This window comes from Haemaphysalis longicornis, unplaced genomic scaffold (assembly GCF_048455015.1).
Source record: "Haemaphysalis longicornis isolate Haplotype H1 unplaced genomic scaffold, Haemaphysalis longicornis Haplotype H1 scaffold_1, whole genome shotgun sequence".
Taxonomy (NCBI): Eukaryota; Metazoa; Arthropoda; class Arachnida; order Ixodida; family Ixodidae; genus Haemaphysalis; species Haemaphysalis longicornis.
Window position 1 is genome coordinate 261,950,578 of NW_027526203.1, and position 24,273 is coordinate 261,974,850.

At 52.3% G+C, this 24,273-nt stretch overlaps 1 protein-coding gene across 1 annotated transcript in view; it reads right to left on the reverse strand.

Moving 5' to 3' along the window:
* Positions 1-4,190: 4,190 nt before the first annotated feature.
* Positions 4,191-24,273, reverse strand: part of LOC144169503 (uncharacterized) — a 50,474-nt gene continuing 30,391 nt past the window's right edge. Inside the window, exon 2 of the mRNA XM_077698698.1 lies at positions 4,191-5,877. Coding sequence (XP_077554824.1) covers positions 4,265-5,875 — 1,611 coding nt within the window. The 5' untranslated portion in view covers positions 5,876-5,877 and the 3' untranslated portion in view covers positions 4,191-4,264. The remainder of the gene's footprint in view (positions 5,878-24,273) is intronic.

Below are 24,273 nucleotides of genomic sequence, written 5' to 3' on the forward strand. Positions count from 1 at the left end.
TTCCATACCACAGAAGCATACTCGAGCTGCGGACGACAGATAGTCGTGTACAGCTTGACAAAAGAGCCCGGCTCCTTGAACTCCTTTGATAGGCGACATATAACGCCAAGAGATCGGAGGGCCCGCCGAGTGACCTCCCGGATGTGCGGGGAGAAGCTCAATTTATTGTCGAAATTAACACCAAGATCCTTAACCTCCCCAACACGTGGTAGTGCTTCACCGCTAATGTTATAGGAGAACAATATGCTGTCAGTTTTTCTAGTGTAGGTAACTACCTTAGTTTTTGATGTATTAATAAGGAGTTTATTGCGTGAGCACCAATCTGAAAAAGACGTGATCGCTCGCTGGAGAGCGGAATAGCATGCGGTGTTTGAAACAGCCTTAAATATTTTAACATCATCAGCATATAAGAGAAAGTGACAATCATGAATTACTGAGGAAACATTATTTATAAAAATTGAAAAAAGAAGCGGCCCCAGAACAGATCCCTGAGGGACACCACTTGTGTCCTCGTAGGAGAGAGAAGACTGCCCGTTTGCATGCACGAAGCATGACCTATCCGATAAATAATTACATAAAAGGGATGTGATGGATGGTTGTAAATCGATTTGACACGTACAGCTTTCTAAATAATATATCATGGCAGACGACATCAAAAGCCTTGCTCAAATCGAAGTAGACGACATCGAGTTGTCCTCTTCTCTGCACAGCTTCCGAATAATAATAATAACAATAATAATAATAATAATAATAATAATAATAATAATAATAATAATAATAATAATAATAATAATAATAATAATAATAATAATAATAATAACAGCTGTTATTCACATCGCAATGAACGTCACTTCCGTACCCCGAAAAAGTCCTAAGCATACAACGTGCGCTGCATATAGTGAAAAGTTGAGTGCACTAAGTTGGGCCCGCTCTGTAAGGCCCACCTTGGAGGTGACTCCAAATTATTTTAGCCCGAAATTTGATGTCTTTAAACGCACGTTCAAGTGTCACACAGACGACTGTTTTTCCTGCGATGCCTCCGTAAGAAAAAATGGCAGCATCTCCGACCGCAACCTCCGCAACCTCGTCCCCGTACTCCGCAACCTCGCCATCATCCACGGTTGCGGAGTACGGGGATTCTAAATGACATCCGATTTACGTCCCGACCGTCATTCGATTTGAGCCGTGAGTCCCACCTTGATTATTCCCTAGATGAAACGGCAATTCTGGGATCAAATCATATTTCGCTTCCTTTTCCCTTGATGGTGGTGTGCGCACGGATGGACGCGGACGGACATTGGGAGGTCCTCCCAATGTCCGTCAATAATAACAATAATAATCACAGTGGCCGAGGAGTTCTATAGGGATCTGTACAGTAGCCGGGACATACAGGATAATGCCGAACGAGACAGTAGTTCAGAGGAGATAGACATCCCACCAGTAACGACCGAAGAAGTAAGGAAGGCTTTGAATGAAATGAAAGGGGGCAAAGCACCTGGTGAGGATCAGATAACAGCAGACCTCTTGAAGGATGGCGGATAAATTGTACTTGAAAAACTGGCAAACCTGTATACGCAATGCCTAATGACCGCAATGGTACCGGAATCTTGGAAGAACGCGAACATCACCCTAATCCATAAGAAAGTCGACATGAAGGACTTGAAAAATTACAGGCCGATCAGCTTACTGTCAGTCGTCCACAAGGTATTTACCAAGGTAATCGCTAACCGAATTTCTGCAACCTTAGATTTCAGTCAACCTAAAGAACAAGCAGGGTTCCGTAAAGGTTATTCAACAATGTACCATATTCACACGATCAATCAGGTGATAGAGAAGTGCGCTGAGTATACTGAACCCCTATATATAGCCTTCATAGATTATGAGAAAGCATTTGACTCGGTCGAAACCCCAGCAGTCATTCAGGCATTACGGAACCAGGGGTAGATGAGCATTATGTAAGAATACTAGAGGATATCTACAATGGGTCTACAGCTACCATCATCCGCCATCGGGAGAGCAGTAAAATACCTATAAGGAAGGGTGTCAGACAAGGAGACACAATCTCTCCAATGTTATGCACAGCATGTTTACAAGAAGTATTCAGAACGTTGGATTGGGAACAGGTGGGAGTAAGGGTTAATGGAGAATACCTCAGTAACCTCAGATTTGCTGATGACGTTGCCTTGCTAAGTAACTCGGGGGACGAATTGCAAAGCATGCTTTCCGCACTGGGCGAACAGAGTAGAACCGTGGGCCTGAAAATTAATATGCAGAAAACTAATATAATGATCAATAACCTCGGGACAGCACAGCGGTTTGAGATAGGTGGCGAGGCAGTGGAAGTGGTAAGCGAATATATCTACTTAGGCCAAGTTGTGACCACAGATGCCAACCATGAGGCAGAGATAATTAGAAGGATCAGAATGGGGTGGGGTGCATATGGCAGATATTCTCAGATAATGAATAGCAGCCTACCATTGTCGCGGAAGAAGAAAGTGTATGACAGCTGCATCTTACCGGTACTCACCTACGGGGCAGAAACTTGGATCACTAAGAGGGTTCAACTTAAATTGAGAACGAATCAGCGGGCAATGGAGCGGAAAATGATATGTGTAACATTAAGGGACAAGAAGAGAGCGGAGTGGGTCAGGGAGCAAACTGGTGTTAAAGACATATTAGTAAAAATTAAGAAGAAATGGACGTGGGCAGGGCATGTAGTGCGAAGGCAAGATAACCGCTGGTCATTAAGGGTAACAGAGTGGATCCCTAGAGAAGGCAAGCGTTGCAGGGGCGGCAGAAAGTTAGATGGGCAGATGAGATCAAGAAGTTTGTGGGGATAAATTGGTCACAGTTGGCACAGGACCGAGGTAATTGGAGATTAATGGGACAGGCCTTTGCCCTGCAGTGGGCGTAGATAGGCTGGTGATGATGATGATGATGAAGGCACTCCGCACCGTTACAGGGGAGGGAGTAAGCCGTTTGACTCTCGGGTACTGAATCACGGTCGTAGCGCAATGGGTAAGACGACTGACACTAACCTCGTCTGGTCTACCAGAGAGAGAGAGAATAAACTTTATTTAATGAGACGAGTCAAGCGGGCGGTTTCCTCAGTTCAGGACCCCGTTGGAGCGTCCAGCCGCCTCAGCTCGGTGGATCAGCCGAAGCTGCGCTTCGAGGCTAGAGCTGGCCAGCACTTCCTCCCACTGCTCAATCGAGGGATTAGATATCGGGGAAAGTGAGGGGTTAAGCTGGCACTCCCACACCATGTGATACAAGGTGCAGGGCGCGTTGCAGAATTGGCACTGTGGGTAGTATATTGTTGGCCAGAATAAGTGGAGTTTGGTCGGGTGGGGGAACGTGTTGGTTTGGAGGAGACGCCAGGAGCGCTCCTCTGCCTTGCGGAGGGAGGGGTGGCCAGCGGGTAGCATAAGTCTGGTGAGCCTGTAGAATTGGGTCACCTCCTGGTATGACGTTACAGGGATCGCTGTCTCAAGCCAACTTTCTCGCGGCGCTCGGTTGGTCAGACCTCGAGCAGTCTCATGAGCAAAGACATTACCGCAGAGGGAAGCGTGAGCTGGTGTCCAGACAATCGACACCCTTTTCCTCGGAGGGTTCTGGCCGAGGATCTTCATGGCGATGCACGAGATGCGGCCTTGGAGGTAGCTCCTACACGCTGACTGTGAATCTGTGACTATCACTTCCGCTGGGGTCTGCGTTATTGCCAGCGCAATAGCTACCTCTTCGGCCTGCAGACACAGGCTCGAATCTTGCCGGTGCCTGTGTGATTTTTGCGATTGTAAATGCTATGCGCACGAACGCGAACGGACATTGTGCGGTCCTAAGGTACTCCGCCCCTAATACAGTGGCCACGGCCAATGATCGAACGAGCGAGCTCGTACGCAAGAAGGCCTGGAACACTCGGCTGTTACAACGCCAGCTTTCTGCATGGCACCAGCATGGAGATCAGTCAGCTGGAGGGGCTTCAATGAATGAACGAAGTGGTCGCCTGTGGGTGCACATGTTCCCACAACAAGGTTCTTTTCGCATAAGGCACTTACCTTATTGTCGGCTTAAAAATTACGTCCTTAGTGGCTGAAACATTCCGCTGACGAAGGAGCAACGAATGCGAGATTTGAACAATGAGATTCGATTTTATTTTCATCGAAATGATATATTTCCACATACTGCACTTTGATGTTGGAAAGAAAAAAAACGAAAGGGAGGGTATGGCGTCGCGCTCAAGCCCACCCCAAGACAGCAATTTTTAGCGGCAAGCCCACCACACTTTCTCTTTGTGCAGTTCTCCACGGAAGTGGGCGAGAGGGCTTATGAGGGGCACGCCGCAGATATGGCATAGCTCGTACTCCGTTCCCTCCCCAAAGTCGGCTTGACGGGTGCCTGGCAGACCCCTCAGATCCATCTGCAATCCTTCGAAGGGCGCCGGTACCAGCTGGGCGTCAGCACCGGCCAGCACGCGGGGCTGCTGATCCCAGTCGTTCCTCGAACTCCACAGGAATATAAACGCTGCCAGCTCCACCGCCAACGTCGCCACATCCTCGCTGGGCTTGGGAGCAGGCTGCGGGTCGGGGGCCGGAGCTGCTGGTGGTCCACTGAGCTCATCGCGCAGAAATGAATGGGGAGCTGGCTGCGGGTTGACGGCCGGGGCTGCTGCTGATCCACCGAGCTCATAGTGCAGGAACGGGTGGGTAGCAGGCTGCGGGTCGGGGGCCGGGGATGCTTGTGCTCCATCGAGCTCATAGCGCACGGACAGATGAAGAGCAGGCTGTGGGTCGGGGGACGGGACAGCTGGTTCTCCACCGAGCTCATACCACATAAACGAATGGGGAGCAGGCTGCGGGTAGGGGGGCGGGGCTTCATTGCGCAGAAACTGATTGGAAACAGGCTGCGGGTCGGGGGTTGGGGCTGCTGGCGCTCCACCAAGCTCATCGCGCAGAAACGTATGGAGAGCAGTCTGTGGGTCGGGGGACGGAGCAGCTTGAGCTCCACCGAGCTCATAGCGCAGATACGGATAATAAGGCACGGGTCGCCTTCTCGGGCTTGTTAGATCCGGGGCTGCTGGTGCTTCACCGAACTCATTTGTCAGAAACGGATCGGGAGCAAGCTGCGGGTCGGGGGGCGGGTTTGCTGGTGCTTCACCGAGCTCATTGAGCAGAAAGGGATGGGGAGAAGGTGAAGCTCCACCGAGCTCATAGCGCAGGTACGGATAATAAGGCAGGGGCCGCCTTCTCGGGCTTGCTGGGTCAGGGGCTAATGGTGCTTCACCGAGCTCATTGGTAAGAAACGGGTGGAGAGCAGGCTGCGGGTCGGGAGACGGGGTTGCTGGTGCTCCACCGAGCTCATAGCGCAGGTACGGATAATAAGGCAGGGGCCGCCTTCTCGGGCTTGCTGGGTCAGGGGCTAGTGGTGCTTCACCGAGCTCATTGGTCAGAGACGGGTGGAGAGCAGGCTGCGGATCGGGAGACGGCGCTGCTGGTGCTCCACCGAGCTCATAGCGCATATACGGAAAATAAGGCCGGGGCCGCCTTCTCGGGCTTGCCGGGTCTGGGGCTACTGGTGCTTCACCGAGCTCATTGGTCGGAAACGGATGGAGAGCAGGCTGCAGGTCGGGGGGCGAGGTTGCTGGTGCTCCACCGAGCTCATAGCGCATATACGGAAAATAAGGCAGGGGCCGCTTTCTCGGGCTTGCTGGGTCAGTGGCTGCTGGTGCTTCACCGAGCTCATCGGTCAGCAACAGATCGGGAACAGGCTGCGGGTCGGGAGACGGCGCTGCTGGTGCTCCACCGAGCTCATAGCGCGGAAATGGATGATAAGGCAGTGGCCGCCTTCTCGGGCTTCCTTGGTGGTGGCGATCCATTCCTGCAGAAAGTCCGGGGATATCAACAGATAAATGGCCGTATACTTCATCCTACAGCCTACGGAAACAATTCTTTGTATATTCATTTGGCCCTGGCCATTGATTGCGGGCATAGTAGCGCGGTTTCGCGTCTCGACATTCTAATGGTTGTTTGAATGTCTTAATGGTACAGAAAGGGAGGCCAAAGAAGCCTCTTCCAGGACGACAATCGGCAATTCATCACTAGTGTATGCGTTAAAGGGACCAAGACAAAATGCGATCGCGAAATAATTGAAAGAATTCCTTTCCTCTCTCAACTCCACTTCAGAGCCGAAAGATGCTTTCACCATAATTACCGATCATTTGTTACTCCCACGCTGTCGTTTTGTTGGCCGTATGGCCGGTCCATCATGAACGATGTCTGTTAGAGTGCCCATGCTGACAAAATACAGCCTTCTATTCTATAAAACCTTCTATACTTCTTCTTATACTTTTCTTATACTTCTTATACTTTTATACTTCTTACACTTTCTATAATTCTTCTTATACTTATACTTTACTTATTCTTATAGAACCTTCTATACTTATAAAATCCCGGGCCATCTCCACTAACGTGAAACCTGTGGAGGGGCGAAGCATGCAGCGTATAAGTGTATACAAAGATTGTAAGTCTCTCTCTTGCCACTCGGTGCGCGCTGATTGAGCGCCGGAGAAGAGCCTGTGGGAGGAGCAATCGCGCACTTGCTGAGGCGGTGGCGCCCTCTCTTGCGTTGAACCGGATTTAAGCAATAAAATGACAGACAGACTGGCCGTAAGCTGTCTTCGTGTCCCACACCGCAGCAAGCCAAGAAGTATGCTAAGTAGCGCGAAACGTTGGAAAACGAGTGTCCCAGTGTTTTTGTACCGTGAATACTTGAGACGAACGACGACAGGAGACTCCGACAGCCCGAGCCCCTAAAGGGGTATTCACACGAGAGAGAAATCCGCCGTTTCGCTCCTAGGAGTGCGCGCCACGTGACCCCTACGTCACGGTTTCTCTCCGGCGCACCGCCTCCGATGGGAGATCGGAGCTTCTGCTCGCGAGCTACAAACCTCCGACGCTCGGCGGCGGAGGAGGCGGGATTTCGTCTGCTCGTCGGGCAGCTGGCCGCGGCTGAAGTTCTGGAGCGGTTGCAGGCACTCTATTTTTATCGCTTCTTAATACATCGGACGCGAAAATGCGTGGCGCACATGACAGGCGCACTGAGGGAGCCGCGTATACCACCAGCACGGGCGCTTGGCGAGCGGCGGCCGCGAAGGGGCGCAGGCCGGCGCCGGTAGCTCGAGCGACAGCTTGTTATTGCTCCCCAAGGCGCAAACAAAGCTGCGTATACGAGAAATGGGGTAATGATGTGATGGAAAGTTGCTTTAAAAATTGTCACCTGAGCCGCTTGCCAGAGCGCCGATCGAATATTCGCCGCAGTGTTAAGCCTAACATCAGTATGCGGGCCTGTAGGTGGGCGGCCGGCTGCTACCACGTCGCGCGCCGTTCTCTGCGCGCGGCAGCACCTGCATCGCGTCGACGACCAATTTTTGGTCGGTTGACAAGATCAGTACGTATGAGCTTAACAGAAATTGCCGCCGTCGCAGAATCGGCGGTGCTACGGCAGCTCTGCTTTAGACATAGGCGACTGCAAACAGTGATGTCCGTCCGAAAGTCGCACCCTCCGTGTGAGCGAAGGAGCTGGCCGAGCGGAACTCCGCCTGCGGTGACGTCACGACCTCCCTCGGATTTCTCCGCTGAAACGCTCCGTCGTGTGAATACCCCTTAAGGAGCTTCGTTTTTAAAATTAGGCGTCCCTTTCCTCCTACCATCTACTCCCGAGCAGTGGGAACGCGCGCTGGCCAGCTCATACGTGTAGGACCAGCAAAACCTGATCCAGCGGTTGACCCGAGCGGTGAAAGCACGCGGACTAAGGGGCGGCCACCCATCTGCGCTATCTACCTCCTCCCTTCCCTGAACAAGAAGGTAGAACACGCGAAGCTTTATGATAAACACGCAATGCAACACGACAACTGAAGCCTTCGTCGCTTCATCGCCTCCGCCTGACGAACTTCGGGGGTTGCACGAGGCTCACCAACACGCGATTACGCAGCGAGAGCGTGCCCGCATAACCGCCTGCTCTTCTGCCGGGACTTGCGAACGTGAATTCAGGTCATAATCATAATAATAATCATAATCATCATCACAGCTTACTACGGTGGGCCTCACTGTACGGCGTTTAGCATACAGCTCTTCGCCCGAACGAATCAACCGTGGCCTATCATAGCCTTTGAACATTTCGCTTGATACTATTCAGGTTGTCATTATCATCGGAGCTCCTTAGGGTGGGCTTTGGTGTATCGCGTTTAGCATACACAAGGCAGTTATTTCAAGCTCTGCTTGAAAAAAACACGTTCCTTTTGTGTCTTACTCATCTCCATTTCATCCTCGAAAGGCGGTGTTTTTACAAAAAAAAGAAAATAAATATTCAGACACTTTCAAACTTCGCGCTCCCCACCACCATCAGTTACGCAATAACGGACATACTTGGTCTCTTTTATTTGACGTTTTGGAACCCTTACAACTGTTGCGGGGTAGCTTCGTATTTTTCCCACAGAATTTTCCCACTGCCCAGGAACTGCTCAGGCCTGTTCTTGACAGGCAAATAAAACAGAACTGAAGACAGAGCTATCGGTGTGTCAACTTTATGTCACAATTCAGTTGGTGGGATCAAGCAAAACCAGACGCCCCTCTACGGTCGTATAGTTGTGTCTCCTTGCCATTGGTTACTTCGGGAACCACCAATCATGCACAAACAAGTATCTGTGACGTCGTAAGAACCCGACGAGTAACTGGGTGGTTAATGGCCGTTACTTTATACGCTTTCATTATTGGGGAGTTTTAACTGACCGTTTCTGACGGTCCTATCCGCTCAGGTAGCAAGCGGGAGTGCCACTGCGCATGCGTGGCACGCTAGGGCGCTAGCGGCGATACCGGAACGGGGCCCCGCTCCGCTAGCCGGGGCCTCTTAGCAGACCGTCGCGGCAGCTTTCGCAACCGCGCGGAATTCCAACATGGCTGCCCCCCCCCCCCCCCCCCATACCCTTCCGCGAGGCGATCGCGCTACGGCAAACTCCGTTTCTTCAGTAAACCCGAGTGACGGAACCGCGAGGGCGTTTCCGAATAGGGAAAGATTACAACTGAAGCGCGCTTTCCCGCGCCGCGTGTGACGTCACCTCGCGTGCCGACGCTCTGGCGGTCACCAACTCCCGCCGCCGCTGTCGCTCCTCCTCACCCGAGAACCTGCCTCCTCTCCCCCGCACCTTTATAAGCGCAGCGCGCTCGATCCACGGGTCTCTCTCTCTTGCTCACTGCCTCTTGCCCCATGGATAGGGGAGATGGGGAATGGAGGAGATCGGAGCCGGATAAAGCGGGATTCACACGACGGAGAAACCCTCTCTTTTTGACCCGCAGGACCCGCTCACGTGACCGGTTTTAGGCTCCGCCCCTCGGTGGGGATAGCCTGCGGAGGCTCCGCGAAAGAAAATGCCTATGCATGTTTTCGCTCGACGGCGGTGGCCCTCGGCGGGGAATGGAAACTGTTTCTTGGTGCGTAGCTCCGCACGTGTGGATGCGCCGCCAGGCCGGATAATCCGGTCACGTGCTGTTGACGTCACATATTCGTCCGCCTCCGCGGATACGACGTGCGCCTGTTCCTTGTCCTAAGTTGGCTCGTCTCCTCCGCGCCGCGCCGTCCGGCCGGGGGACGTTTTTGGCCCTGCTCGGACGCGCAGGGTAGGCCTCATCCTACCTTGTGAGCGGCCCAACCTCGGCCAAGGTCCCCCGTTTGGGCGACGCCGTAGGACGCGGGTCGGTACAGTGTAGTTCTTAACCCGGTCTTGGCATTATTATGATTGTACGACTCGGCCAATAAACCCCCTGGTTCGTCCTAACCCTTTGGAGCCTGTCGTCGCATTTGTCAGTGAGACGAACCCGTCGCGGCGTCTCCCTCGTGGACGCCGCGAACCTCTCTGGGGCATTTTGGATGGGTCATTTCCGGGCGTGGGGAAACACCCTGAACCCCACTTAGGCCCACAAGGGACCAACGAGCCCACATTGGCGCTCAACGTCTCTAATGAAGCTAACCGAGGTCGTTTGCTATCCCGTACGTAGCCCATCTTGCCCACATTGGCGTCCCAACACGGTATCGACACTGCGACGGAACAGGCCCTTTCTTGGCCTTAGTCCCTGTGCGATTTCCTGTGAAGTGAGCGGTTCGGCTTTCGAGCATCATGCTTTTTGTCGCAACGTGCTCTGGCCATCCGCCGCTGCTCGCTAACCGAGGCAATTATCGCCCAACCCGCGCCAGCATTTGGCTTTTGGGAGCACGACCCTTTTCGTTGTAACGTGCTCCCGCAGCTCACCGCTGCCCGCAAACCGAGGCAAATATCGCCCGACCCGCGCCAGCCTCTCCTCTGTTCTGTACGACTCAACGTAGCGGCGATCCCGAGCCTGCGAACTTGACGTATACGATTTGAACCTGGAGCAGAGCCATACGCTCGCTACGTCGGAAACGAGAACATCTTTCGCTCGGACGACGTCAGCCTGCAGCCGATGTATCTCCACATGCAGACGCCAAACGGCCTTTGTGGCCAAGTCGAGAAGGAGCCACCCGCCCTGATGACGATAACGCGTATTTGTCCTACCACGTGCAAGCGCCTAACGCGCATCGCACGCGTGGACGCCAAGGCCTTGTCGCTAAAGAGCACCTTTCGCTCCCACGACACGGCCGGGATAGCGTAGCACATCCCCGCGCAGGCATTGTACGACCCTTTGTTGTCGATCTTGCCCTGCGCGCGTGAAATGCAGCACGCTCAGCTCACAGCTAGGCCCATTGGGGAACACTCCTTGTTTCCCAGGCGTAGCTCGCCTTACGATCTTGTGTTTCCACAGCACGGCGGCCCGCTCGCCGGGTAGTGCTACGGATTACGTAGAGATCGGGCAACGCGTTCTGAGCGAGTTCGACTTTACGTCGAAGAAGTTCGTTCGTAGTGGAGACGGACCACGTGGCATTCAGCTGGCTTTAGCGGATACGCGAACCACGCGTGCTGGCCATATAAGCTGCGCCCGTGAAAACGTCACCGTGCGCGATGGGATCGGTATCCACTACGTGGTGGCGGACGTATGTCGTGAGCCCCCGTGGCCGCCTGAATTTTCCTAACGCGCCTAGCACCCGACTGGCCCCGTAGCCATGCGCTGAACGTTGGCCAGTTGGTGCGAGCCCCGAAGGGAATGCATTAAGCGTGCAAACGTTGCAATGCCCGGGCGATATCGCCTACCGAGCAGACCCATTGTCGGCCGGTATTGCATCCAGCAGAGACGAGCATGTGCCCCGGTGATTAGAACAATCCGTGTTGTACAAATGGTTTTAACTGGCTCTGTGTGAGTCGCGCTCTGAGATGGAGCGGGCGAGGCGGTCGCCGGAGGCTGGTAACCGCTTGTATTGTGGTCAGCCTCGAGCGCTTTGCAGCTCGTAGTGCTGCAGGCGCGTTTTTTTTTATCTCTCGGATTCGTATCTGCTACACGCTCAATGTCTCTCGTTGAAGTTTATCCCACCGAAGGAAATTCCCTCGAGAGTTTCACGGAGTGAGCACCCGCAGTTTGATGAAGGTTCAGCAAGGCTTGGGAGTGGGCTAGTTGGTGTTTTAACATCTTGAAGTGCAGAGGTGCGCTGCCTGACACGAAACTTAGAACAGGGTAAATAACACAAAAACAGACAAGGTGAGGCGCAAACTATCAACTGTTTATTACCTTGTGAAGGGGGGCGGTTATATATGACGGTAATGAAAAACGATATACGAAGCATATGCGATGTTGTCTGGAGTGGAGGGAGATTGCGTTTGCGCCCCTTCAATCCGGCTTTCGGAGCGTGAAATAAGTTTCCTAAGTGAGGAATAGATATCATGTCACGTGTAGCGTTTTTTGTTATTTTTTCGTGCATGTTTTTCATTTTCGTCATATATAACCGCCCCCCTTCACAAGATAATAAACAGTTGATAGTTTGCGCCTCACCTTGTCTGTTTTTGTGTTATTCACCCTGTTCTAAGTTTCGTGTCAGGCAGCGCACCTCTGCACTTCAAGATGTTGATGAAGGTATACGATACTTCTGTGACTCGCGGGCGGCTGGGCGAGTGGCCGCAAGACTTTGCGAAGTTGTGCCGCTCCGGTATACCTGGCCAGGCATGTAGCGAGCTGATTTCCACTACCCTCGCTCTTGCCGTTGCGTTGAAGGAAGGGAAACGCGAACGTGGCGGCAAATATCAGCCCCAGTCGCTAACCCGAAGTTCCTGACGCGCGCCGCACCTGACGGAGCCTATCCCCACGTGCTCGCACGTGTTCGTCGGTGCGATCGTAGAAAGGAGCACTGCCACGAATACGGTAATCCCTAGACGAGAAGCGTACCCGCGGTACCCCATGTTGTCCGCCGGCATCGCCTTGGCAGAACAAAGCTTCCAAACACAGCAGGAAGGTCCGTTTTGTAAATATGTAAATAGTAGGTTGTTTGGCTCTGTGTGAGTCGCGCTCCGAGATGGAGCGGACGACGCTGTCGCCGGAGGCTGATGACCGCTGGTACTGCGGTAGGTCTCGTGCGCTATGCAGCCAGGCTGCTGCAAGCGCGTTTTTTAAATGCAGAGCATTTCAGTAACTCACGATGTCACCCGCGTTGACGTCCGTCGTAGTCCGCACCGTCGTTGTCCGCACCCCTCCCCCTACACTATACAAAAAAAATACTATCCGGCGCCTGGTTTCGATCCCTCGACCCTGCGGGCGGAACGCAATGTACATGGTGCTCTACCCACCGCGTCACAAAGCCGACACAGAATGGGAGGCTACGAACGCGCCTTATATCCTTGACTCATTCAAACTACGTCAAGAAGCTGCTGATACAACGCATTCACTACCACCAACTCTCCAAACACTAAACGTTAACGCAATACACCCACCCCCTATGCGACGCATTTACTCGAGTCCCCCTCGCGGGGAGATGGGCCCAATTTTTATTTTTGCCTTGCACCCGTACCTGCAAGGAGCAGATGGGCGTTCTGCCGATAAAATCTCACCCGACGAGGCCCCACGAGGCTCAGCTGGAGTGGCGTTTTACCGCAGTCTAGGGAAGCCGCGTTGAGCTTCCCCGACTCGCGACAGGCCGGATAAGCGAGCGACCGTAAGACTGTTATCAAGTTGTGTCACGGAGGTGGTTCGCCGGACATGGCTTCCGCAGGTTCTACTATGCGTCTATCCGTCTGTAGCCGGAGCGTGCGCTTCGGTTATCGTCTGTTCGTAAAACTGTTTCGAATGAGGCGTTGCCAGACAGTCCGTTTCATTTATCGTCACGCGGCAGACGGCTTCGCTTGTGGCGTTGCATGTCGTCCAGCGCATAGAGTTTCTTAGGTATACTAGAGAGGAAACTGCGCCTCGTAAGCCATGTCGTCATGGGGGTTCATGGGAAGACCTCCTTTTTGGCTTAGGCTTGGCATGACAATTGGATTTGTAAGCGGTTTTGGGGATTTCCTTTCTTCACTATGCATTAACACGTCTATGAGCTACAAGGAAGCCGAAATCCTCCCGTTTTTCTGGTAGCCGTGTTCAGTGAAACAGCAGGCAATGCGTGATCCCACCTGACGGTGCTCATGCCGCAGTCGAAGGACGTATGACTGAGCGGGTAATATGCCGCCGCGAAATTTGTAGCCGACGAAAAGAAGAAACAAAACGTACTTCGACGAAGACAAGATACGGCAGATACGGGCACTTGCATGCGTCCTATCTTTCGGAAAAAACTTTCGGAACTCTTCAAACAACTTATTATTTGAGATAATGGTAAAATAAATAAAATCACAGTCTCTAATGAGTTTCCTCCTCAAATATTAACATTGTTCGTAACTGCAACCTTGGCCTGCGAAATAGCAGGCACAACCGTTCCGGCAAAAACACGCTTTACTTCTTTTTTCCTTAGTTTTAAAACAGCCTGTTTTTATTTTCCACTTACATAATTGCACACTATTTTTCGCGTTTTTGTGGCACTTTGTTTAAATTTGCGGTCACTAAAACGTTTCAATCCAAGCCAATGATGAAACTAAGGCGAGCGCGATGTATAATGGCGGTCCATGACGACACAGACGACCTAGATGTGAGCCGCATAGACGCTAGCGCCAGATTGATTGATTGTATACGGTTTAACGCGCCGACGCAACGCAGGCGATGAGGCGCGCCGTAGTGGAGGGCTCCGGATTAATTTTGACCACCTGGGGATCTTTAACGTGCGCCGAAATCTCGTACACACGGGCGTTTTTGCTTTTCGCTTCCATCAGAAAAGCGGCCGCCGCGGCCGGGAATCGAACCCGCGACCTTGTGCTCAGCAGCGCAACGCCTTAGCCACTGAGCCACCGCGGCGGCTCTAGCGCCGGATTCCTCTCTAGTGTATACTATAAGAAACTCTATGGTCCAGCGTTCTTGCGAAAACGTTACTGGCAGGATAGCATACAATAAACGGCGCGTATCTATTATCGGAGATGATCTCTACGCATTTCATCGGGTTTTGCCCAGCGTCTTCGTCGTCTGGCAGTAAGAAGAGCATGCAAAGCTGGTGAAGGGGAGAGTTCAGGCCGAAACTAACAGCGTGACACCAGAAGGAGGGTGAGCAAGAGCAGAAAGAAAGCGAAGGAAGAGCGGGGAGTGATAATACTGATGATTGTGGGGTTTAGCGCGCCGACGCAACGCAGACGATGAGGCGCGCTGTAGGGGAGGGCTCCGGATTAATTTTGGCCACCTGGGGATCTTTAACGTGCACCGAAATCTCGTACACACGGGCGTTTTCGCTTTTCGCCTCCATCACAAAAGCGGCCGCCGTGGCCGGGAATCGAACCAGCGTCCTCGTGCTCAGCAGCACAACGCCTTAGCCACTGAGCCACCGCGGCGGGTGTGAGAATATTGGAATCAATAAAAAAAACCAACGACTGTAGACAGCTTCGTCGAACAAGAGCGGTGAGGAGCAAAGCAAAATAAAGCAAACAAATCTGAAAAGTTGTGGTGGATGCCATTCCTTTCTCCGTAGCAAATGCCTGCTTGGGCGATTTGCTCGCAATCTGGAGCCTAGGAGCTAATGGGGCCCGGCTGTCAAAATTCACAGAACTGTGAATCGCGAAAGTAAAATTTGTAGAATAGTGCGTGCCGCGTCACACGTGAACGGGATGGCAGATGAGAAGGACAGGTACACGCGTCCAATTTTTTGTTAGTATCACGGGAGCGTTGACCATTGCGTTGATCAGCGCTGTATGACGGAGTGACACGGCAAACGCGACGAGAGTTGCCGCATGCGCACTAAGCACTGGCTGCGGCGGCTGTCGTCTGCTAGGCTCTTTTATAGGAGCTGAGTGCAGGCCCTAATTGACTCTTTCGTTTATCACACTGCTTTGCATACTCGCCGTCTTTGTTTTTGAGAAGGCCCAGCGCCAATACTTTAAAAATCGCTAAAAAACTCGCATTTCGAGATTTACTTGTGTAATGCTTAGGCTGATGGCATTAGTCTCTTTTATTTCCCGGCCGCGGTGACCGCTTTTCTGATGGAGGCGAAAAACGAAACCGCCCGTGTATTCGAGATTTCGGTGCGCGTTAAAGATACCCAGGTGGTCAAAATTAATTCGGAGCCTTCCACTACGGCGTGCCTCATCGCCTGTGTAGCGTCGGTGCGTTAAAGGGACCCTGCAATTTTTTTTTCAACTTTTTTTTAAATTTTAAATGCTTGCAGAACGTAGTCACCCAACGCACCGAGCACATAGATTAGTAGGTCGCGAAGTAACTCAGCCAAAAATTGCTGCTATATGCCCATCAGATAACTAGTGAACTCGCTCAAAAGATTTTTCTCTGTTTCCCGGTCTTGACGTTCTTCGACAGCTCGAATTACGTCAAGGCCCCGTAGCGGCTGTTGGCCGGTTTTCCTTCAGTTGCAGCATTGAACGGTTTTCAATAGCAACTTAAAAAACGCCACAAAAAAAAAAAACAGAAATGGAAGGTGTATCTGGTGCGACGAGCAAATCACGCAAGTACCGCTCGGTGCTGGCGATAACTATAGCTTTCGCAGTTGTGAAAGAGTGAAAGCGCTTATCGAAAGTGTTGCAGGGTCCCTTTAAACCCTACAATTAGTCAATTAAAATATCGGAGGCAGAGTTCTGCTCTTAAAACTGCTTCGCAGATGACTGCCGCCGCGGCCAGTGCTTTGTGCGCATGCGGCAAGCCTCGCCGTGTTTGCGGTATCGCTCCGTTATACGGCACGGTTTCACAGAACGGTCGACTCTCCCGTGCTATTGCTAAAAATATTGGCCGGGTGTACACACCAGTGGTGCAGAACCCCGATTGCAGGGAGGCTGTGGTGTGTGCCAGTCTTCTTGATTGATTGAACGCAGGCGATGGGCGCGCCGTAGTGGAGGGCTCCGGGTTAATTTTGACCATCTGGGGATCTTTAACGTGCGCCGAAATCTCGTACACACGGGCGTTTTTGCCCTTCGCCTCCATCAGAAAAGCGGCCGCCGCGGCCGGGAATCGAACCCGCGACCTCGTGCTCAGATTCTTGCCGACGTATTTCACTACGAAATGAAAGAGAAGAAACTGACGCAAGCACCGTATAGCAGAAAAGAAGCCGGTCAAAGTAATTCATGCCAAAACGAAAGCAAAAAAAAAAAAATGCAAGTACAATGTATTGGTAAGGAAGTTAATAAGTATCGCCAAGCTTTCGCCTGAAGAGCAACAGCGGTTACACCAACATCGCCCAAAACAGGCAACGAAAAGCGACGGAGGGTTTCGATAACGTAACACCGAGCAGCAAATATTTTGAACGTGGCGCGTTTCCATCACTTGTGCTTGCCAGTCGGCCTTAGTCACGTGATTGCACTGTGTGCCGCCGACGGCAGAAATAAGCAGAACCTGCTTCTTAGGAGGACAAATTTCAAACAAAAAGCTCATGTGAGCGCATGAAATAAAAAAAAAATAAATGAACAATGTAGTAAAATGCACGTTAATAAAATAAAAGCGCGATAAAGTAAAGTGGTTGGATTTGCTGCCCCCAGTAGGCACCAGTGCGGAAGTGGAGCCAGAGAAAGCAGTGAAAAATGCGCCACGCCCTAGCCGCGTCTCCTTCGAGCGCGCTGCCTTGGGCCGGTTACGTCACCTCAATAATCAGCAAATAGCATGAATCGCATTTTTAAAGCGCTTGAACTCCGCCTCGAAATATTACCATCACGTCACGTGGGCGTTTATATAGAGCTTGTATCTCCCGAGTTCCGCTCAATCTCGGGCCTTGGTCATTCCGGAGCTCTGTGGTGAAGACGACCTACGCGCACTTCTTAGAGTGTAGATGTACGTCAGAATAGTAAACTACAAAATATTGATGCAGACACCGCCTACTGCAGTAGCAAGCACACAATTAAACTCAAATATCATATTTATACAACACCCAGTTTCTGTGCTGATTCCAGAATGACTTCCGTGACGATGCATGTATATTAACGCAATGTTTTTACTGTCCGTTGGCTCCGTCCACACGGCCGCATCGTGGGCAGTATTGTCACTCCGGTGAGCCTGTGCACGTGCCTCGCAGTATTTTTTCCACTCTAGTTGAGCGTTTAATTGCAATAGCCTACTGTACTTTCTACCTGATACCTTGCCAACACATTGGCTATAGCCAATGAGAGAGAGAGAGAGAGAGAGAGAGAGAGAGAGAGAGAGAGAGAGAGAGAGAGAGAGAGAGCACAGGTCACCGCCCAGAGGGCGACACGCAGGGGTTTATGCAGAATTTCGATTTTGGGGGGGGTGTCGGTGGGATGTTTGGGGGGTGTTGTATAAATCCGTAGGCAGGGTGCTTGTGGTTGTGGAATCTTTTGGGGGGGGGGGGGGGGTGTCGAAGTCTTTCTGGGGGGGTGTTGGGGGGGGGGGTGTTAGGGGTGTGTGTATAAATTCCTGGCGACACGGAGCTAAAGACACCCAGCGCAGCCTTCGGCAGATACGTGCAACACTGGGTTGGGCACCCCGCGGCAGCACGTTCGTGACTGCGGCACGCTCCTTTCTCGCCGCACCCGTTGAATCATATTAGTAGCACCTTTGATGTTTAAAATAAATTGCGCTATTCTTAATTCTGCCACACAGTGCAGAAGAACGAAGGCGGATTTTCTCGGTTGAACTCGCGTATGGGACGGGAGGTCGAAACAAATTGGCGGGACGCCCAGGAGGGAGGGAAACGCATGCGCGGGATAGCTCACGCGTCTTCTGGCCCACACAACTTCCTCGTGATCTGTGTGTTTTGGTAAAAAAAAACAGTAATTTATTGTTTTCGATTCCCGTAAAGAGGATGTTTCGTTTGCAAGTATGATATCTGACGTTGCGCGATGTTTCCGCGCGTTGGCCGATCCTTGTGAGTATACACTTGTCGAAATACGTTGTTGACTGCAGAGTGTTAGAGATGAGGGGCACTAGGGATGTCTGACTCGTTCAGGCCCGCACGTCCCGGCTCGGCATGGTGTCGGACTAGAGACTCGAGATGACTGCTTAGGAGGAAACTGTACAGGAGATTTATACTACATGATGACAGTCGATAGGAGAACAAGAATGACACAAATGCATTCATTTAAATAGAGTTCGTATTCCCCAGATCCCTGGCTAAGGAATTTAGCTTCACACAAGTTGTCCAATCAGGTGGGCAGTGGATGACGCTTGATGTACCGCCCACGACATGAGCCGAGGCTGATGCACGCGGGCCACTCGGCGGATGGAAAGGATGAATGTCCACGTCATCGATCATGTGTTGTGCCGGAGTTGCAACATTTCGCGCAAGTCTTGATTTTGGAGGCCCCGTGAGCACTGAATTTCAACTCGTCTCATAGCATGTGAAGACGAGTGACCTCTTGCCATAGCTCGGCAAAACTGGATGCCACTCACTCACACTCACTCAAGAAAATATATTTAACTTAACGCACTCACTCGCACTCGCCACTCCGCCCTCACCACACGCACTCATTCGCACTCACGCTCGCCACTCCGCCCTTACTACTCACACTCACTCGCGCTCACGCTGGCCATACATCCCAACACTCGCATTCACTCACGTTCACGCTCACCACTCCGCTCTCACAACTCGCACTCACTCGCGCTCCCGCTCACCCCTCCACCCTCACCACTCGCACTCACTCCCGCTCACGCTCTCCACTAGTCCCCACCACTCGCACTTACTCGCGCTCACGCTCACCCCTCCGCCCCACCACTCGCACCCACTCGCACTCACGCTCGCCACTCGGGCCTCACTACTCGCACTCACTCCCGTTCACGCTCACCACTCGTCGTCACCATTCGCACTCACTCGCACTCACGCTCGCTACTCCGCCCTCACCACTCACACTCACTCACCACTCACACTCACTCCAGGCGGCGCCAAATAGGCGCCGCCTGACTTTAGCGCGGGCGTCCTCATGAAGACGAGTTGCCTGGCGACCGTCTCCCTCCTCGTCCTCCTCCCTAAACGGCGCCAGCCTGCCTCAGAGCAAAACCGCAGCTTGATCCGAAACTACACCGTCATGCGCCCGCACCGGGCACCGAGACAAATTCACGTCGAAATTTTATACGAAATAACGGGGAGAATAATGCATCGGACACACACACGCACACGTACGCACACGCACGCACGCTCGCATGCACACACACACACGCATGCACGCACTCAAGCACGAACACGCACGCAACACACACGAACACATACACGCGCGCACGCACACAAACGCACATGCACGCGCACACACACCAACGCACGTAAACACGCGCACTTACGCACACACATACGAACTCGCACGCACGCGTGCACGCACGCACTCACTCAGTCACCCACTCACAAATTACGCTATCCGACTGCCGAGAACGCGTACTATTCGTAACACCCCACAGTGCTCACAGTACCCCTCCGCTAGCCTGTACGCCATCGGCACGCGGACGGCAATCTACATACAGGGCACAAAATACGAGGAACACTAGACTGCGAAGCCCGTTTCAGCGAATCAGCGCAGCAAGCGTGACGGGGACTACAGTGTTTGGGCTGACCACTACGCTAAATATGAAAATAAAGCAGCAGAAGCAATTTCGCCTTCATAACTAGCTGGTTGGCGACCGTGAACGGACAGAATGAAAAAATTGGCCGCGTATCTGCTCCTTTCGTTGCAAATGTCGTGAAAATACGACAGTTTTTATCGACTTCTGCCAAGTAAATGCCTCCCTTCGCTTTCCCGCTCACCTCTCATGTTGTTTCTCTTGCGTCGCGCTCCTCCCAAGGTAAAGACGCCAAAGGTTTATTTCCCGCGTTCCACTGCTCCAAACCGGGTGTCTCGATGCCAACGCTGCCGTACGGCGAAGACGCGCGTGAATCGAGGCACCTTACTTCAACCAGAGTCCGTCAATGCTTTTCTGGTCATGAAACTCCCGGCCGAGTTTTGTTTGAGGAAAAAGGCTCCCGCGAGAGGCGCCGCCGTAGATCGGGGGGCTAGAATACCTACATTGACGCGCGTCAGCCGTACAGAGTGGAGACACGTATGCGTTGCGCCGCCATTTTGGTTCGCTCGCTCGCCGCCGCAGCAAGTCATTGTAACAAAACCGCACCGTAATTATCTCCACAACGCGGTTTACTGGTGAAGTTTGAACCATCGTATCTGTATCACGTTGCTGCGTCTTGTGGGAAACGAAAAGAACAGCGCGTTGAGCACTTCGACCCAATAGGGGTGGCACGGGATCGTTCAAAGGGTGTCTCCACCCTGTACAGCGGTCTGTCTCGAGGTTACCTACGGAGGGCATCGGGCCGCCGCCGCTGCAGCGCGCGTTCAGCCGTCGCGGCAGAACTTGCGTTCGTGTTTGGCGGCACTTTTCTGGATAGAAACGGAATGTTGGTAGTTGTGCCTTCAATTGTGGCTACAAAACAAAGCCGTCAGGATTGCAGCCCTTGCAGGGAAGCCGTATGCGGCAGAACGCACGCTCAAAACTGCCGACTGCTATCTGTGCTTGATTTTTTAGAAGTCCCCACGAGCCCTGCTAACACCGCAAGGAGCGTCTGCTACAGCGGGATTCACACGACGTAGAAACCCTCTCTTTTTGGCCCGCGGGACCCGCTCACGTGACCGGTTTTAGGCTCCGCCCCTCGGTGGGGATAGCACGCGGTGGCTCCGCGAAAGAAAATGCCTCCGCGTGTTTTCGCTCGACGGCGGTGGCCCTCGGCGGGGAATAAAACCTGTTCCTCGGCGCTGTCGTCTGCTACTCACTCCGCGTAGCTCCGCACGTGTGGATGCGCCGCCAGGCCGGATAATCCGGTCTCGTGCTGTTGACGTCACATATCCGTCCGCCTCCGTGAGAGGGTTCCTCCGATCGCTTCGCCGGCTGCCCTCCGATCAACGCCAGCGCCTCGGCGCGGCCTCCCTGAGCAGCGTACGAAGCTCTCCCATAGCGTGACGGCGAAGTTTCACGACCAGAAAAGCATTGACGGACTCTGCTTCAACGTTTATAGAACCGCGTTTCCCCACTCCACGTGCGTTGCAAGCAGAACGTGGAACCTTTCGTAACTGTTGCTGGTTGATTTCTTAAAGGAGTACTGACACCAAATTTTGACGCCTAAAACATGATATAATTGGCTTCATTAGTTTGTACAGATGCCTCATAGAAATTTTTGCAGCGATCCGAGGCCGGAATCACATCTAAAATCGATTTTGATTGTCCCGGCCGCGAGCTTCCACAAATCGGCAGCACTAGCGAAATCGGCCGGCGTGTCTGGCAGCTTCAGGGTGACGTCATATAGTCGTTTTCGGAACGGGAAACGATATCCTGCGCTGCTGTTGTCGGTGATATTCGTTTGGGCAGGAGACGTACGGGTGTAGCTGCGTGAGCAAAGCTTGTAAACTCTGCGCACTTTGCGTGTTCGACGTCTTCGCTCTTCAGTTCGTGGCCGGCGCATGGTGTTCCCTTGCACTGGTGCCGAAAACATCGCGCACCGCGGCGACGCGGCGGTGCGCGTCGCCGAGATCGCCGAAGTTGTGCTATGGCAAGCTCGCGGAATGTGAAGTACTGCTCGTCGAGCAAATCGACGACGACGCCAAGATGCATTATTTTATACGCGACGACATGCAGCGCTAAACGTGGATCGAGTTCGTGCGCGGCGGCGGCCGCAAGAACTGTCGCCCAAGCCAGCAGTCTCGGCGTTGCTTGGGTCAGCTTGGGTGTTGGGAACTTCAGGCTTAGTATCGTGGCGATTATTTGATCGCCGGTATCTGTACAACCGCGAATGACCATCCCTTACACAACTTTTCACCACACTATCATCCCCTTTTTCGCATACTGAGCTTTATTTTGGCGATAATTACCGTTTCAGCGATCGGTGACCAAGACATCTGCCGTGGCCTGTTTTGATTCTAGCGCGCAGGTGGCGCCATCTTTCGGCCGCTCGCCGCACCGCGGTGCCGGCAGTGCTGGGTCGAAGCGCCGAACCTCCGCTGCCGGTCAGCGTAGGCTTACCATCGGGGCAAATATCTCAACGCCGCTTTTAAATTCAGCGCTGATAACAACCCCTAGCACATTTTTTCACCACACTAACATCTACTTTATCGCATGTGGAACTTCATTTTCGCGATCAGATTGATTATAAGAGTGGCGACAAGCTGTTGCTATCACGGTCTGCGCCAGTTCGAGCCGCAGTGATATTAATTAAAAAAACGGACGACGGCTAAGACATCGCCGGCCTAATCGCCTGGCCAAATAAAGTTGCTCTGTCTGTCGGGTGGCAGCGACTCATCCGAGTCTGACGATTCAGACGACATGTCGACTGCTCGGGCGAATGCGGACCATGTGAAATCGTAGCAGACGATGCGGCGAACGTCCCTGACGTCACCCGTGACGTCAGACTGGCCCGCTTGCAGGCTGGCCTTCGAACGGCCATTTTCCCGCGCGGCGACCGAATTTGAAACTGGTTGCAATAAACGTGCTATAATTAATTCTGTGTTGGCGGCTGACGGCTTTCGGTTCGATTTTCGTAATTACTGGGCCAATAGGTATTCTTTACAGCATAAAAACTGAAAGCGAGAAATTTAGTGTCAGGTGACGGCGGAGTGATTTTTTTTCTGCAGTTGATGAAGTATTTAATTTCGCAAAAGTCAAGCATGTATTATTTTTTATAAAGGAACACTGCAAATATCACTGCTATATTAATTTGTTGTCTCATATTTGCGTAATGTCTTGTTCTTCTTCAACAATGCTGGCAAGTATGAACATTACACCGGACTTAGACAGGTAGATTAAGCTGTGACTATATAAGACTATTGCGCAGGCATTGTTTTACTTTGGCCGGGTGGCTGAATAGAGTCACAGACAGACAGACAGACAGACAGACCGTTTTACGTAGCTTAAGAAAGACTATCGTCTCTAAAAGCAAAATGCGGGAGCTCAGGCCCCAATTCCAACCATGGGCAGGCAAATTCACAAGCATAACGGTAAATGACCGTCGATGACAAAAGAACAGCGCGAACAGCGAGTATCTTACCTTTCGTGATCTGAAGATATGAAATATATATTTCACAAAATCCACGCAACAGTAACGATTCGAACTTCGAGATTCGGTAAGGCGAATAAGGAGTCAGACATAACGTTCGATTCTTGTGAATCTGCACGAACGGATACACAAACTTCAGAGGGAGACAGGGAACTAATGGAAGGGGTGCAGTCGGCGAGTCATCATGACAAATGCTATGTGAGGTGATGCTAAGGCGAGCTTACTTCGTTTGCTTGCGAAAGGTACGCACATCGGCGTGTATGAGTCAATGCAACATCCACGCAACATAACGAAACAAACATTTTGGTGAAGTTTGCAATAAAACAGCAGCGGTGAAGTTTTCAGGTGTGTCAAACACCCGGACAGCAGCAAATCACATGCCTCAAGGCACGCATCGTAACTGCCGTAGAAGGATGAGTGATGCCAAGTCCGCGTGAAAGCGAGTATCATAACAGAGCGCCGCCGTAACAAGTAATGGCAAATACCGATACGTTTAATACGCCAAAGCCTCGAAAATGAGCTAATGCTTCCACAACACGCAACTCGCCCATCCGAACCGTTTCGCCATCCTGATACGCGAATCTGTGAAAATCTGCGATACCTTTTCAAACGAATACGGGTATACCTGCGCTTCAGAACAGCCGGCCAATTGACAGCTGCAGCAAGCCGGCCAATTATGTACACCGAGTACTACGGCACTGCCTCCATCGCAGCGCTCAGCGGTAGTGAAGTGCAATTGCTTTGTTGCGACGACCTTACCAACACTAATTCCAACACAAAACGCTG